This window comes from Montipora capricornis, chromosome 7 (genome assembly GCF_036669925.1).
Source record: "Montipora capricornis isolate CH-2021 chromosome 7, ASM3666992v2, whole genome shotgun sequence".
NCBI lineage: Eukaryota > Metazoa > Cnidaria > Anthozoa > Scleractinia > Acroporidae > Montipora > Montipora capricornis.
In genome coordinates, this window is record NC_090889.1 from 19,594,515 (window position 1) to 19,612,683 (window position 18,169).

Here is an 18,169-nt window from a genome sequence, read left to right on the forward strand (position 1 = left end):
TTGGGAAATTTAGCACACTCAGTAAGGTTAGACACATTATGCCGGCATAATTTTGGGCATGATGGCATAGTGAGAGTATCGAGCATAGTGCCGGCATTATGGTCAAGATTATAGCATAATTTTAGCATAACGTTACAAAATGAAACTAATAATTTTATTTTCCCTATTTTCAGTTAAAATGTAGGGAAAAAATATCGAACTTGCCTCCTGTCTGATTATTCAGCTCTTTCTAAGACTTGGTTACTAGTTTAGAGGCCTGGTTACAGCGTTATGCGAGGTCCATCAGGCTTTGCAGTCATCTTGACAACAATCACAACATGGTAATTGCAAGTCCCGTTTGGACATTTGCAAGACCGTGCGCTTCAATACAACAACAGATACATTGTAAACATAGACCAAATTGCTGAGACATACAATACTTTTATTACACATAACATGAGAATTTTATTCCATGAAGCTCATTTGTACAAATCTATACGCTTTATAGACCTTATTCATAAATGGCGGCCACATTTATAATTCTTTTGTCCACGTGCAAATTAGCCTACGAAGCCTCATTTTAGAGCAAGAATTCTTTTCAATTCACTGTATGGTATCGAGGCTTGGTAGGCTAATTTGCACTTCGACAAAAGAATTATAAATTGGCCGCCATTTATGAATAAGGTCTATTTTCACATGTGGAAAAGGTTTATACAGCCAATCAAAATGGCGTACAGCTATTTTACATGTGGAAGTATAAAGAATCAACAATAGCGTAAAGGCGTTTCCATGCCAATCACTCGTGCATCTCGTGCATCTCGTGCAAATCGTATTTGTTATTGAATTAAATTAAATTTGCATTTGGTTCTATTGTTAGTGAGTTTTTGTTTCTAATTTGCGTTCAGAAAACTATTTTAATGAATTCTCGTCTTATGTGTAATAAACAGTTCACGACATAGAAAGTGCTTTGTACGGGGTTTTATTCACTCGTTTTTTGTGTCAAAAACCCTCACTCGCTCGTTCCTCGCTCGTGTGGGTTTTTGACACAAACAACTCGTGAATAAAACCCCGAACAAAGCACTTTCTATGACGTAAACTATATGTATGGTTTACACATTTTATATATACCGCAATGTTTTTCGTCGCCTTTGAGAGTAAAACAAAAATATAAAAATGCTGCTTTGTAAGCTTTGGGGACTTTTTTAGGTGGTACTGTGGATTCAAGGGCGAAATTTCAGCCAGCATCACACGAGCATAATTTTCGGCATAATGGTACGATTTTTAGGGAGACGGCAAAAAGCATAATGGTCAAATTTACGGACATAATGTGTCTAACCCTAACGCCCACTGTTGTAAAAGCCAATCAAAACAAAGCTATCTTAGCGTCAAGGGAAATACGATACTTTTCGCCGGAAAAACCTGTTGCTAAAAATAAATTTACTCAGGAAAGGGTTGATTCAATGAATTCATGGAGATATAGAGGCTTCCCTTAATAAGCTCCTGCGCATGCTCAATATTCCATCCATTACCGTTACGTTATACCAACAAAAGAGCGGCTCCAACGAGTTCAGGATGCTTGTGCAGGCTTTGTTTTTGAGGAGATTCGCCGGACCGGAGGACTTAGCGAGCCTTTGAATGGCCTTTAATATTTTAAACCTTACAAACAAAGGGTTAAACGATAACCCGTTGCTGCACAGTTTCATTGCATAATGTTAACAAGATTTTCTTATAGAACTGTCTTCAGGTGTTAAACATAGTTTATTTACCACCGGTCGGCGTCATAGAAATCTCAGATGCATTGATTGGTCCTTGAATAGCGCTTAAAAAGATTAAAAGATCAACAGAAAGTTCTCTGATCGCCTCTTGTTTGCGCATGCCTGGTCAATTTCGACGAGATATGTCCTCGGGGATGCGGCAAGCAAGGTTATAAGATCACGAAGAAAGGTTGTCGGTTTTCCAGCATTTACTGTGAGAAATGTAGAAATTCTCCACGATTAATTCCTGATATGGCTTGGGCCAGCAACGCCTCGACCATGAACCCTGAACTTCCTCGCGAGAAAGCAAGAAAAGAACAAATGGAGGGGAATGGATCATGCTGTTTTCAGGTAGAAACTTACATGGTTTGTAAGACTTTCTAATCCGCTTCACTGACCCGGAGCTGATCATGAGTGAAGGCAGAGATTTTGTCAAAAAAAAGGAAACTCTGCCGCTGTTAGAACGATGAATACCTTCTGACTAAGACTCTCAGTTCATTAATAACATTTGCATGTTTGTCTTTCTGACTTTTATAAACAAGTCGCGATGCTCGGAGATCTTCAAACGCAAAATATACATCTTAAACCTGTGAAATGATTTTAACTATCTCTCCTCTCAACAGAAAACCAGAAGCAGTGGCGAAAAAAAATGCACCGATAAATCAATCAGTTATTCTCAAACGCATGCACGTAGATATACCAGTCAAAAGCCAAATATCAGCGGGCAACGAATATCTTTTGCAATTTGCCCAAGGAGTCTTGCCCGTAGACGTAACAAAGGTTTGTGATATAGGAAAGACATTAAAAATTCGGTCAGTTCGTCGGCATTGGTTGCGCTGGAAATGTGGGGGACTTGATTTAAATTTCGTAAATATTTTTTCGTATCTAATGTTTCTGGACCTGTAGTACATTCTTGTTATTACAATTTCTTCTTCGCCTCTCTCTTTTATTTGCTTTTAGGAAAAACGGATATAGGAACCAAAGAAAACCCCATTTGATTGAAAGACTGCGATGTTTTTTGACAATTGATAGATAAATCTATTCATCAAATCATGCCTTCTTCATCGACTAAATTTTACCTCAAGAGATTTTGCGATGATATTCAGGGGCATGATAGCTATGCAACAATATTCGAGTGTCCACATGAATGGACCATGTTTCTTTTATAATAAACTGAACAGAACCGAGTTCGAAAACTAGGACATTTTAATAAAGAGCGAAAAAAATTATATTAAATTTAAATGTCATTTGTGTGACTGTCGATTTTCTCCTTCGTTTGCCTGATTGAATGTAATTTGATACGGTTTTAATTGTCTTGCGTTCATCGTTCGGAGGGCTTTGAGTACCGGGGAACAAATATTTTTTCACACACATTAGAACGGATTTTATGTTTCCTTTGAGATCTACATTCAAGGGAAGACACATACGGAAATTTGGTTTCTGTCTGCTAATGTACACGTATCAAGGTACATAGAGATTAAATTGCTTTTTTTTTTCATTATCGCGGAAAATCGACCAATCTGCGCTCAGAATACCTACCAGCTGGTTTTACCCAAATTTTCGTTTACTTTCACAACGAGCGAGAATTCTTAAATTATTCACAGAACTTAGCTTGTCGGAAGGAGAAAATAGTATCATATATACAAAAGCGTTTCGTGTGAAATTCACATTAACTTTGTAAGTTGTAAGTTGTGTTTCATTGTCTCTCCATCTTGCTGTCGGCTTCATATTGGAAATGAATTCATATTTTGCCGACGGCTAACAAAAAAAAAAGCATAATATGAGGGTATCTGCATGTAATAAAATTGACTCATTGTGCGAATGTCTTTGATGTAGTCAAAATAAATTTAAGTTACTTCTACCGCGTTACGTGATTGGATAGTTCAGCTCGTACGTTGTAATACCCTCATATATAATGTTTCGATTTGCACAAAAAAGCCCAGGTGGTTGTAAATACTGTTTTGTTGACGATACCTTTGGAAATAAGGTCTTGAAAGACCTTTCTTTTTTGCTACTTTTAGGGATCTGCTCATAATACCCAAGCAAACGACGAACAAGAATCAGATTGTAGTTCGAACGAACAGGAAGTTGGCCTCAGTGGAATAATGGGCGACACCGCTAAGCGATTCTCTTCATTGCTCACTGTTATTTGCCGCACGGCAAAGAGATCAGCGAATAAAGTGGCTAAGATGAGAAAGAAAAGGAACGGAGGTGGCGAGGAAATTAACCAATTGGCGACAAGAAGCGCTGATCCCGTTGTGAGAAGTTCTTGTAAAGTGCGCTCTTCTTTAAAGACTGCAATGACACCAGACGAAAAAGGTAACCTAAAAAATAAACTTGCTTTGAAAATAAGCTCAAAAATTTAGTTCTGTATTTCATCACTTATACATTGAAAAAGACAGAAATTCATTTTGAGCAACTTGAATGCTAAACATGTGCATGATTGGAGAATCGGTTGTGCGAGAAGAAGAATCAGGGGACAGCTATTCTCATAGTTATTTTCATAGAGTTTTGTCGTAGAGTTAGAGTTAAATTCTAGAATCTTGAATTCAGGATTTTGGAAACTTAATTCTATGAAAATCATGAACTACATTGCTAGTCAACCTCTGGAGTCAAAAAAAAATTTGTTTCATTTTCACGATTTGCAGACTTCATGGAGCCATGCATATATTGGCTTTACAAAGGGTATAAAAGTAGCTTTCATTTTATTACCTTGCAATGCTTTTCCACGCGAGGTAGCCTCTAAATGAGATCTTAAATATTTCGTTTCATAAGCACTGAAAATTAAGATCACATATCAAGATCATTGACTTTAGAATCGCATTATACGGTAGGCAAGGTAGCTTATCAATGCAGCTGGCACCTCCGCAGAATTTTGTGCTTCAGGCTTCAGCCAACTAGTCTCAGCGTAACTTAAATAATGCAAATAAATTTATGATAATGTGCATAAAATAGTAGATAGATAACGTGCAAATGACGGATTCGACTGAATGATGTCAATGGTCATTTTAACCAATTGTTTGCGGCTGGTTGATCTCTACAGGGCTTTGACAACGTTATAACAAAATTATCATCAGCGAGAGTGACAAACGGTTTTTTTATAATGACAAAACGAGGAGAAACGTTTCTTCTAAGAAGTCATTTCGACATTTAGTTCGAATTCTCTTCTTTATCCCCGAGAAACTGTACACCCACTCAAGTGAACTTGGCTTGAACTTTGTTTCACTAATATCCTTATATCTCGATCTACTAAAATGTCGCATTAAGCTTACTATTTTTATTGAAGGATGACAAACTTGTGAAGTTCAATTTTCACGAAGCCGCTCTTGAAACTATAATTTCTTGCTAATATCGTCAGTCTAATGCATCTGCATGTTGTTTTATATCACAGTTAATAGATCTAGGTCCTCATAGACGATAAATATTAGAGAACAATCTCACGGAAAATTTGATATTTGAAGCGAGATTTGAACAAGAAGAAACCGCATACAAAATTAATACAACGAGTTAATTATAACCACCACAAAGATGTGAGGCCTCTCGGCCGCTAAACTCCTTAGAACGCGTGTTAAATTAGACTGTTTTCTTCCAGCGTTGTCGTTCAAAAACTCTCCATCCTTTCGGCATAAACTATTAACCATTTACAAAGCCACGGAAACTAAATCTATATACATTCCATTCTCGTCACCAAAGCGTCGGCTATGGGAAACTCGAGATCTATGTAGGAGAACATGCGCCGACCGTAGGGTTCTTATAGCCAAAACTGATTGGCTGTTTGAACCTTACGGCGCCTGCTCACTCCTCGTGCTAACATGAACTGACCAATTAGAGACGCTTTTGATTGTTCTTCATGAAAACCAATGAGAAGACACTTTGTTTCAGGGTTCCCCAGAGCTCCTCTCTCCCTCAGTCAAGAGAAGAGCTCTGGGGTCGAGATTGTATACATTCATTCTTCTAAGACCATTAACTATACAATACCAAAGCGTTTTGTACACGCCATGCAAGACGGACTCGTCATTAATTCACCTATGAAATCAGTTGGATTGAATTTAACAATCATGTCATCTTCTTAGTTGAGCAACATTTCAACGAGACTTACGAACTACATAAGCTGCTTGGTCAAGGTGGATTTGCAGTGGTTTATTCAGGAACCCGAGTCAGAGATAACGTTCCGGTAAGTGAAAATTAAATGTTGTTCTTGCTTATGCCTCATTTGGTTGAGTATTGGCCAATCACTGGGGAGGTCGTGGATTCGAGCCACAGGGGAACAAAAATCTCGGTCTTAATATAACTGATGCTGCCTTCGAAATATTCATCAGACAAAATAATTCAGTTTCTATTCTCTTTCGCTTCGCTCAGCCGAATAGAAAACATTTCTATTATATGTATAGAAGAGACAAGTAACAAACAAATAATGGAGGAAGCCGCCAGCAATGGTCGAGTTTATTTACAAAAAACTGAGCCGGGACACACTGGATACAGATTACAAGCCAAGGAATATAAGAACAAAGTCATACGCTATTTAAAACGACAATACAAAATAGTAAGGAAAAAACAGGCTCGAGTAAACTGGTCGGCGTCAAGTGGTGTGACATTCACGAGGAGTGGTATATAAAGGCCTAATTATCCCAATGGGAATTAATACCAAGCAACCTAATTAAACACCTAAAAGAAATACATAACCTTTCGAATAAGGATTGTATAGACAGTAGCTCCTTCTCACATCTCTTCAGTGTTCACGAGCTCTGTAAGACGTTATAGAGGACATACACAGTAATTTTGTCATGAGCTGAATCATGTAGGTGAATGTTTCGATGTATCATGATCTTATTGGGAATGCCTTGCCGCAAAACTGACGATTCATAAAAGGAAATGTAATCATAATGAATTTCAAAGCGCTAAAATACCTACTCAAAAGTTGGCAACATCAGAATTGTTAACAAGACAGCTGTTTTTTTTTTTTGCAGCGCGCATGCTCACAATCGTAAACTCGCATGTTCTCGTGGTCGTACTGCTGAGTCTCAGTCAAGTTGTTTGAACAGTTAGACTTCGTACAGTCTGAAAACTTCGACTTTCACATCTACAAGCTACTTTTAGTGTAAGCGATAGCAATGAGACCAAGGCTCTTGCTCAAAGTATTTTCTTTTTCAACTTGCAATTACGCCCGGCCGATCGGATCAAGCCAGTTGATCCAATTAACGTACACCGGCAGGATTATTGTTCACGGCTGCTTGCTTATAAAGACTTCTCAAACAATGCCTGATTGTTCGCCTCATTGCTATGTGAACTTCAACTTTCGTTATGTTCCAATAAAATTTTGAGTATATACTCACGTTATAGATCTGCAAAAACTGATTTTAATCGTTGTAAGTACTTCTGTGACGAAAACAGCCCTTGGCGAAGTTTAACATTACATTCCAAAATAGTAATCAAGCATTTATCTCAATTTTTAAGGTTGCTGTGAAGATCATACCAAAGTGCAATGTCTATTCATTCGAAGAGGTAAGAAAGCAAATTCATCTCTTTTTGAGTTACGTACAAATTGGCTGAAGTGGAAAATACTGTGACTGTTAACACTGACGCGCGTTAGCATCACCTTTAAATTGACCGAGTCGGAAAATGCCATAAAACTCTTTGTTTGTCCCCTCAAATTTTGAATAAGCATTGTTTTTGTTTTCTCTTAGTGGTGGACAAACAAAGAGTATTATGGTATTTTCCGACTCGGCCAATTCAAAGGTGACGCTAACGCACGTCAGTATCTCACGTGATCGTGGTTTCTCAGAGTTGCTCAGTCTTGAAGCAAACCATACCTCAATACCAGGGTCTTCTCTGTCGAGATCGGAGGAAAAGATCTGGAAAGGAAATGAGTGTAATATGAGGGCAGCAACAACTCACTTGATAAATGAATAGATAATTTTTTAACACTTGGAAAGACATGAATATATTTTAATTATTTCAAGTTATATATTTTTACAATGTGTCAAAGAGATAGAAGAATTCGCAAAATGTTCCCACTAACCGATCTTCCGACAACGAATTTATTTTCCGTTTCCTATTAAAACTATCAACAAGGATTAGACAAATCGTCATTTTCGACGCTCGACGCAACAAAATAAGGTATGAAAATACGATTAAAAATGTAGTGATTCGATGTATATTTCGCTCTTCAAGCCTCCTCTGTAGTCCGCCAAGTCAAAATATCAAATTGTTGACGCGAAAACCAATGAAACTGCGGACAAATTAAGAGGCTCACGGAGCGAAATAAATATATAATCACTTTATTTTAATTGTATCTTTATATCCGTAATTTTTTAAAATTCATTTTGGGACGTAAAAAGACGATATGGCTAATTCTTGTCGATACTGGAAAACATTCTTGGCCTCAGTGACCAAAACTTCTCAGAAATATTAAAACTTTGGTTAACCGGCTTCTACAGGATCCACTGTCATTTATTTAAATAGGAAAGTGAAGGCAGCATCCCGATGGAAGTTCATTTGCACCGCTTCTTGGACCACCCAAATGTCATCAAACTGTACGACTTCTTTGAGCATGCGCAAGCGTATGTGATGGTGTTGGAAAGACCAATGTACCACAAGGATCTGTTTGACTATATCTCAGAAAAGAGACGCTTGGAGGAGAGTGAGGCTAGAAGTATTTTCCGCCAAGTTGTCGAGGCTGTAATGCACTGTGAATCCAAGGGTATCTTCCACCGTGATATTAAGGATGAGAATATCTTATTAGATACCATGACTGGTCAGGTTAAGCTCCTCGACTTTGGCTCTGGTACGGGGCTGGAGAATACGTTATACACTGATTATGAAGGTGAGCCTCATGGTGGCATAGCAGGTCAGGGAATTGCATGATAATGTCAGGATGAGCATGGTAACGAGGTGAATGTCACGCAGATGGTGTTACACAGCCTCATTGTCATCACCAGAGCCTCTGATCTGATCGGGTCTGCGCATGACCCGAGGCAAACTAATCTCTCACTTAGTCATGCGCAGAAGAGAAGAGCTCTGCGGTCGAGATTGAAACAGCTTTTGCTCTTGTCATACGGCTGTGCGCATATGCACAGTACTGAACAGGTTGCGTTCTCGGCCCCAGAGCCCCTGCCTTTAACAAGACCAAAAGAAACGGAGCCGGGCTCTGGGGAGGAAAATGAGCAGGTAGCGGGAGGGTTTGTTCGTGGTTTTTCCTTTTTCTTTTACATAATTACCAAAGTTATGGTTATTGAAGTATGCAGCTAAATTTCCAACGCCAAAGAAGCCGTGTTATAATGAAAGTAATCAGAAGCGTAATAGTCCAAACCGAGATTTCTATGGTTTGTCGGGCCGTTTTGAAATTTCTTCAGCTCTTATATCCCTCATCTTCCATAGTCATTTTTGCAGATACGTCGGTCATTTTGATTTCTATTGTTTCAAATGGCTATTATGGGATGCCCAGGGGGCAAATACATATTTATTTGCCCCCTGAGCATCCCATAATGTCTTTCGGAACAATAGAAATCAAAATGGCCGCCGTATCTGCAAATAGGTCTATTGGAGTTGACAATCAAAGAAAGTTGTTTGAGTTTAGCTCATTTCTTGCCTGTCAGAGCGGTTTTCAATTGCGTGTCGACCAATCAAAGCAGATGCAAATAACTGACAACCAGGGTATTTCTGGTGGGGGACAGCTTTGAATGCCCCGCCAGAAAGATCTGGTAGCGAGGCAGAAGTGCTATTCTTACCACGCCCCACCCGATTCCCGTGTTCGTTCAAAATAAACTTCTGCTTGTCGATATTTCTTTCTCTAGGAACTCGAGCATATTGCCCGCCAGAGTGGTTCCGTTTCCATCGGTATTATGCAAGACCAGCTACTGTGTGGTCACTGGGAATATTGCTGCATAATATGGTTATGGGCGATGTGCCATTTAGAAATGAAGTCGAGATCGTTCGAGCAGAGTTGAATTTCCCAGATGACGTTAGCAAAGGTAAGAATCGCGCCTGCTCGGACCAGACTCCTCAGTGAGGAGAAGTGTGAATACGCCGTTACTCCTAACAAAAAAGCCCTAATGATCAATTAAGACGCAACTGAGTTTGCGTACGTTGATCATGCTTGCGACTTATGTTTGCGTCTTAACTGTCGACCGGTTGGCTCAGTTACCTGACAATCGCACTACCGTGCGGGACGGGTCGCGGGTTCGAACACCGTCCAGAGCAACTTTAACTCCAACTTCAGTCAGTATGAAAATCGCGTTTGCTTTATCGCTACCCGCAAAGCACAAGGTCATCGAGACGAGTTGTCGTCACAAGGCACAATTATAGCCCAATTGAACATATGCGATAGTTCAGACCCCACGATAATAGTAAGGTGGGTAGCTTGGATTGCTAAGGAACGAGTTCCATAAGACAAAAGTGAATTCATTAGGCTAACAAGGAGAACCAACTATAGATAGTTTAGTTTTCGCAGTCCGCAGGTTCGACTCCTGTTAGGGGACACTCGGACACTCGGACACTCGGACTATTTAACAATTAGACCCTTCGCCCGCAATGGCTACGGGCCAATAGCCCATTCGGCTTCGCCTGATGGGCTATTGACCCGTGGCCCTTGAGGGCGAAGGGTCTAATTGTTTTAGTATCACCCAACTAGTCGGACAGAAAAGGCAATAACAAAGTTAGCAAATGCAAGTTGAAGAAATATTTATTTGGGAATAAAACGAAAGAAAGCGTCACGCTTTTCGCTACTCGAGGACTATTACTAATTGTCGTCAAGTAGCGTAGCCAATGAAAATGCGCAATTTTCATTAGTCCACTAGTTGGGTGATACTAATTCCAAGTATGCTCGAGTCACCACTGATAAACAAATCTCTTCGCTTTACAGTATAAGTGCAAGTCAAGAATACTGATTGGTTCTTTTCTTCAAGCACGGGCAATGATGATAACCGCATCATTGAAATTAAAACAATTCTACATGAGGGCAATAGGTTATTCCACTTCAATAAAATACTCTCTTCCCCTACAGCCCCAAACTCGTGAAAATTACATAACAAGTCCTCCACATTTCAGATTTGCAAGATATTCTGCGTTGTCTCTTAGCGAAGCACCCATCTTATAGACCGACCTTAGAGGAAGTCATTCAACATTCCTGGCTCCAACACCGTCGGTACAAAGTGCGCCTCGCCACTGACAGAAGAGCTTGTCAAAGCGCTCCTATTCCGGGGGACATCCCTGGGGACATTCCTAAAGGGAATCACGAGCGATGCTTTCAACGAGGAAATTCACTTCTTTGATACTGGAAAGCCTTGGAGATGATTACCTCGAATTCAATCGTGCTTGTCAGCACAAATTTACAGAACATAGAACTGTATACGTAAACTCTTGTTAAAGGTATTAGAAGGAGAAATGATGACCTTTCCCTGGCCACACCCAGTGGTACCCCCGTGGGGAGCAACACACAAAATGGATCTGCGTTTGTCATGGTACAAATGGAGGCAGGACTCAAGACAGCAGTGTGGTTTACTCTCTGTGTGTCACAGCGAATAATGCCAAGTTTCACGGTGTAGTATCCCTGCTACACACAAATTTGAAATATACGAACACTACCATTAAAGTGAACGGCATGCGAACATTTTGTCGTATCGATCTCTGAAAGACGGGTTCAAGAGATTAGAAGTGAAAGGCAAAGAGTGCCATGATGTAATTCATTTTCCCACCAGAAGCTGCACATCACCATAAGCACCTGTTCGGACACGTTTTGCCTTTTTTGCGATACACGAGCGAAAACTGTTCAGATTCACTGTCATTTCGAGCATAGCTTTGTTTTCTCACGATTCTTCTTGGTCAGTCAAGAACTCGTGATTTGGACAAGAAAAGAACATCAATGTATATTAAAGCCAAATTGTCAGGGATACTACTCTATGAAAATTTACATTATTACGAGGCGTCCAAGGACCTTTGGACGTGTGAGTGCGGGAAAAGTCGCGAAGGCAAGGGGTCGGGGAAAACGAGAGACGTCTGCTCCATTCTCCTCGTATTTTAGCCGCTACCTCCAGTGCTCCATCCGCCTGCTGCACACGTTACCATAATCATGAATAGGCACCTTCAGTTATCTCGCTTTCCTGATAACAATTCATTGGTGCATCAACACAGACATTATCAAAGTCAGCCTGGCAGCAGCCTGGCCGAGCATGCGTACAGGTGAAGAAAGAAAGTAGTGAAAACGAACTTGCCGCGACGAGTTGATCACTGAGTATCATAGAATCTTTCTTGCAGACTGAAATGACCAATGAGAACAAAAGCAATGTTGTAAGATAATTCGCCCAGATGGTTAATAAAATATTGTTAATAAATAAAATAATTAAATTATTCAACGTTTTTACTTTTCCCTAAGGTTTCTTGAAGCAAGTTGTTGCCTATTATGGAGAAAGAAGTAGTAGGTCGTCGAATCCCCATGTTCTGCACAGATAAGCCTGTGACTTCAATTTTTTTCTTGGCTAGCAGATAGGGCACAAGCTTGGAGTGGTAGACCCTTTGCAAAGAGATTTCCCGAAAAAAATGGTTGTAACCAGGGAATTCCCGAAAATCCATTTACGATAATGCCATCCGCTTGTTTAGATAAGCTAGTCTTTTAACAACAGTGAATCATCTATTCTCCATTTCTACTTCAAAAATGCTCGTGCTTCGCCGAACAAGCTACAATAATTGAGAAATTCTTAAGATAGTGCAAAGTCGTATTTCGTTCCCGTAGCCGCCGTCGTTTCTTTAGGGAGTTTAAGCAACGACCACTGCTTCGAAAACGCCACAAAGCAAGAATCTGATTGGCTAAAAAAGGGAAAATAATCGGTGCTGCAAGTGCAGCACCAATTTCCGTGCATTTCTTTGTCGTTCTCCACATAACAACAACGTGAAATCACCAAATTTAGGTTTCGACGACAACACGATGGAATAATCCCGAAATACTTAAGATAGCGCTCAGTCGTATCTTGAAGAGACGTTTACGTTTTCGTTGCCGTTGTCTCAGTCCGTGCTTAAACTTCCTTTTAACTCCCTTTTAACTTTCACCGAGGGAACTGTGACACCCGAAAAGGCCCTAAAAGTTTCGGGGCCTTCGAGCAACGGGCCCCGGGATGCATACACCCAAATAAGGGCGATGAACCACATGCCTCGCGTCACAGTGCAGTCCTGTGCATACTTTGATCGTTAAGGCTGGTGAGTTTAGCCTTGAAGAGTTGCTTATAGCTGGTTTTTCGAAAACTTGCGCATAAATCATCTTCCAACTCAGGGAGACAGTTCCAGTCGATCGAACAGATACTCGGGTCTGTAAGCTGATTGGTAAGCAGAAACGTGCTGTAATTGGTTCTCATTCAGGTGAGCTGTGCTGTTATTGGTTTCGGTCCGTCTTGTGAATCAAATTTAGGGTTGACCTACTTTCTGGTCTCTTCTTAATATTAATAGGGACCTTTAGATCAGAGGACGACTACGAGTACTAGTTTTCCGTACTGAGGATGCGCATAAGGTTTGGATACCGACATTTTTCGAAGTGCGCGTGCTCAGAACGAAAAACTCGTATTACAAGTCTTATATAAACGGAAAGTCGTTACACTTAACCCTCTCACTTCCAAGATGTAAATTCTCCTTGCTCAGTGCCATCCATTTTTTCATGTCAGCTAGGAGAATTTGGTACTACATAAAGACAATAGGCACCTTTAGATCGGAGGACGAGGACGACTACGAGTTTTCTGTACCGAGCATGCGCACATGGTTGGAGGCCGACACTTTTCTAAAGGTCCTTACTGAAGCAGTCGTTTTTGTACTGTGCAGATATACGTAGAGGTTGGCAACGGTTCAGAGAAGTCTGTTTTCAGTTAGTGGGCCAGCTCTTCAGCACGAGTCTTTGGCAACAGCTTGAACTAAGAGTAAAGTCCTTGGAAGAGTACCAGTCAGCCTGTGCTTGTTCTTTAAATGGCGTTCAGCAACATAATCATTCACGTCACCATTAAGTGCAACTCGTTTTGTTCAGGCAGCGTTTAAAGCACTACTGTGTCTAAGAAAAGTCAATTCTTCTTTTCCTTTGGATTTCAAAACACTAAGTGACTCAAGTCTTAAGCCTCGATTTAAAAAAGACAACTGTTTATTTTTAACTGGAATTTTCCTGTTTTAATGGTCCGCCATTACTAACTTAAAATTCTTGAGAGAACTGGATAAAGAGAAAATGACGTCGAAGACTCACTAGTTTTGTTCAGAGAGCGTTTAAAGCACTACTGTGACAAAAAAAAAATCAATTCTTCTTTTCCTCTGGATTTCAAAACACCAAGTGACTCATTAAGCCTCGATAAAAAAACACATCTATTTTAACTTGAATTGTCCTCAGTTTTAATGGCCCGCCATTACTAACTTAAAATTATTGAGAAATTTGGGTCAGGGAGAAAATGACGTCGAAGACTCAGCTGTATTAATATACAGCAAGGGAGTTTTGGGCGTTCGGACTTTTAAACTCGCGTTTTGCACATATCATAAGTTGCATTTACATGCTGAAATTATAGGCAAGTGAGTAAATGACGTCACTTTCCCCTAGATCCAACCCTTTGATGTCCAATCGTTCAGTTTGAATGTGATTAATGGCGGATCGTGCAATCCAAAACTTACCCTCAAAGTAAAAAGCCTTTGAATAAAAATAAAAGCTTAAATTTTTGCCAGTCAGGCGCAAAGCAAACACGTTTTCAAAATCTGACGAACAAAGGAGGTGATTTTTAGACCATAGTAGCACTTTAAGTTTACGCCGGTTTTATCCATATACAGAGGCCTGGAATTCACAACACGAGCGAAATATTTATAGGGATGGGTCAAAATCCCTCTAGTACAACAAAAATTACAAAAACGAGTACGTCTTTTATTGAAAAGATATCACAGCATCTGCTGTATCTAACATCTATTTCCGTATGCAAAAATAAGTATCTTAAACTTTACTGTTCAAATGAAAGGACGCAGAAAAAGGAACGTTAAAGGCTAAAATCATGTGACATAAATAGTCGAACAAATAAATAAATGGTTTGAACGCGAACAACGGTCATGTGACCATGATGTCATCGTTTACATTTGTCTCCGCAAAAGGGAGTTTAAGAAACGACGACAGCTACGGCAACGACGACGCCATAAAGCAGTAATATTATTGGTTAAAAGAAAAAAAACGATCGTGCTGCACGTGCTGCACGCATTTTTGTAAGTTTCTATCCCGTACTCGTCAAAAACAACAACTTGAAATGTCCTATTTTAAGGTTTTGACGACAACGTGGGTAAACCGCAGTTAATCTTTCATTCTCTCTCTTTACTTCAAATCCGTCCGTACCAATCCATTTATAGGATCCTTAAGCTTCGCCCGTAATGTACAACATGAACAAAATGGAATAGTCGTGAAATACTTAAAATATAGCTCAATCTTATATTTCGAGTTGACGTTTTCGTCGCGGTAGCCGTAGCCGTCGTGGTTTCCTAAACTCCCGAACAACATGAGAACTTGCTACAAGCATGCATGGCGCTAAACTGACTTCAAAGGTTTGAAAAAGGTACTTACTCCGTCACAAAAGTGTCCCTTAGCAATTTCTCCGCAACTCTAACATCACTTGTGTCGAAAATTAAAGGCAATAAAAATCATTAATGCGTCCCGTTGAGTTTACTCCTAAAGTAAACGGAAACAAACAACCCTGACCCTAAAGCTAACTGAATCACTTTCAAACGAGCGGTCGGTGTTCAGACCACAAGGGGACACTTCGTGATGTTCACAAAAGGCGCGCTTTCACCATATCAGTTGTATTTCTGGAGTCGTTCATTCATCGAAATTTTGTAGCAACGTCACTCAAAGACTAAGAAGAAGTGATTTTGGAAAACAGTTAACTATAAAAAACTGCGATAAACATATCTAACCTAAAAAAAATACTAAAACTTTGTTAAGAAACGACGACGTTTCAACGTTAGCTAAAAGTGATTATCAAGTCAAAGTAATTTGAAAATTGCAATCTATAAATACTAAAAGAAAAATAGTAGATAAGAAGCCTGTATATTGAATGGGAACAATGAAAATTAAACAAAACGTTCGGCACGTATGGAGTCCGTGTGGATATATATTTAAAAACAAGGCTTGAGACTCTTAATGAGGAGCATTCGTAGGCTAAGCAATCAAATTTGCCCTGGCACTTTTTGAGACCTTAAATTGGTATTCTTTCAAAAGATCTTTACTAGCGTGAGCTTGCAAAAAATGTCGACTAATTGCGGAATTTTTGTGTTCAGCAATGCGTTGGTGAAGGTGTCGGGCTGTATACCCAACATAATCTGCATCGCACAGATCACATTTAATATAACAAACAACACATTGCATATTTAAAGACTGCCCGATATATCGAACCCCACATTTTCATAGATAGCTCGTCGTTGCAATTCAGCGCTTATTTCTTGCTTATTAATGAACTTTTTAGAGCGAATTTCACTTGAGTGTCGTAAAACCAAAACCAAAGTAATTACTTTGGCCAATCAAAAAGGACGGAGACAATCCAGTAAACCAATCAAAACTCGAAGTAATTACACGAAAGCCGACACAAAGCACGGGAAATGTGCACGCGCGAACCACGATTGGTTTTGGTTTCACTTCTGATTGGTTGAAAAAGTGGCGCGAGAACTATGAACCAATCACTGAGTAAAGTGAAAGTAATTATGTAATTACTTTCGACACTCAATTGAAAACCACTATAAGAACAAGCTTATGTCAAAAAGGCAAGATATCCACGTCGTGATCATGCTCTATCATTCATCAGCTCCTCCAATTTGCTCCAGACACCTCTTCCAGGACCGGCACTGCGGATTTTCGTCGTTCCCTTTTGCGGGAAGCCATCCGTTCTTTGATCTTCTTCTTGCGACTCTTGTCGTCAAGGACATGGGACGAACGTTCCGCATGCGCACTATCCGTTTCGTCCGAAGCTTCCGCTGAGCCGGCGCCCAGCAATTGGCCAGGAGGAGTCAGCTGTAAATAATAAGGAAATTTATCAATACCGTCATTATCATCATTATTATTTATTCAGACCCTGCATAATTTTAAGTTAGCCAACAACGTCAAGCGGTCTATTATAGAAAAATTATAGTGAAAACATGAGTCCACCACCCGAAGGTGACGTCACAGAACAATAGGGAGTTTAAGATCTATGACGCGACGGCAACGAAAACGTCACAAATTTTGCATATTTAATGAGCAAAAACAATAGCTTTGCACGCTGTGCACGTGCGTTTTTCATTTTTGTGCATTTCTTTCACGTTTTCGGCAAATTTGCGACGTGAAATGACCAATTCTCAAGTTTTACGGAGAACGTTGAACAAAAGGCAGCGAATTTGAATTTTCTGTCGTAGATTCAATACCGCACCTCCTACTTCAGTCCTGGGGATGTTAAACTAGCTTTTAGAAGTTAGACAAGCCGACATAACGACGAAAAAGATTACTAAACCCGAACTTGCAATTTTAAATGACGTTTTCGTGACCGTCGCATCGCAGATCTTAAACTCCCTATTATTGCAGCAAAGAGAGCTGCACTTTGCCACAGCCGAGAACGAGAAAAAATCATTTGTCTTTGGGAGATTTGCCAAAAAGAGTTTGAGCGTAACTTTTCTAAGCAAACGAATACCAATACTTCGCATACGCTAATATCTTTCATATTTAGGGGGTTTTCTGGACAATTTTGTGGGGGTTAAGTCATACGTTTATAATGATGTCTTTTCGGAGCTAGTAAAGTGCTAGGTCCGATTTTCCGGGGCAAGTAATTTCAACTTTAGGACAGGAACAAGTGAAAGTCTACTGGCCAAGCAAGTGAAATTTAAAACACATCCTCGGTGGAAAAATCTGCGACTTATTGTTTCTTTTATGGTTGCTTCATCCGTGAATTTTACAGGTTTTTGCAAAGAGCCAAGTTTGTTAGAAGGTGTAAACTTGATAAACAATTATTCTGAGTGAAAACGTCTTGAAAGTTAAAACTACCAGAGGAGATAAACAATGTGTTAAAAGGATGGATTAATTAATAATCCAAACATTTACTTGCCAATACTACCGGTTATTTGAATTTTTACTTTGACAAAACGAAAAAAATAAGCGCTTTCCATGAGTTTCAAACTTCGACAAACCCAATTGGGTGAAAGTATCTGTTTTGACCTTTTAACTCTCCCTCAGTTTAGTTTCATTTATCTTTATTTCATGAAACGGTCGCTTTCGTTGCTAAAATATCACGTTAAGGTGTTTGTCAAGCTTAATAAAACTAAAAATTTCAAAATATAGAGGTCTTAGGAGATATTATCATGCATTTTTTCCATGACTTACCCCCACGAGAAAAACGGAAACAATCGGTCGGCTAGTTCATATCTATGAATTTCTGCTGTCCTCATTTTTTGGGCAGCATATTCGTTTCATTTTTTTTTTTCCTACCCTT

General features: G+C 39.7%; 1 protein-coding gene across 1 annotated transcript; it reads left to right on the plus strand.

The window, feature by feature from the left end:
* The first annotated feature begins 1,854 nt into the window (after nucleotides 1–1,854).
* On the plus strand, nucleotides 1,855–12,077 carry LOC138056375 (serine/threonine-protein kinase pim-1-like). The gene is made up of 7 exons (XM_068902161.1): nucleotides 1,855–2,084; nucleotides 3,755–4,052; nucleotides 5,807–5,907; nucleotides 7,188–7,235; nucleotides 8,196–8,556; nucleotides 9,527–9,703; nucleotides 10,779–12,077. Exons 1-7 carry the CDS (start codon nucleotides 1,986–1,988, stop codon nucleotides 11,000–11,002), a joined length of 1,308 nt encoding a protein of 435 aa, XP_068758262.1. The 5' UTR covers nucleotides 1,855–1,985; the 3' UTR covers nucleotides 11,003–12,077.
* Nucleotides 12,078–18,169: the final 6,092 nt, after the last annotated feature.

Bases quoted from the DNA above. Each gene is read 5' to 3' on its own strand.
- LOC138056375 (XM_068902161.1), top strand. From the start codon at position 1,986: ATGGCTTGGGCCAGCAACGCCTCGACCATGAACCCTGAACTTCCTCGC. The intron at 5,908-7,187 runs GTAAGTGAAAAT...TCAATTTTTAAG, and splicing joins GAGTCAGAGATAACGTTCCG to GTTGCTGTGAAGATCATACC. The intron at 8,557-9,526 runs GTGAGCCTCATG...TTCTTTCTCTAG, and splicing joins GTTATACACTGATTATGAAG to GAACTCGAGCATATTGCCCG.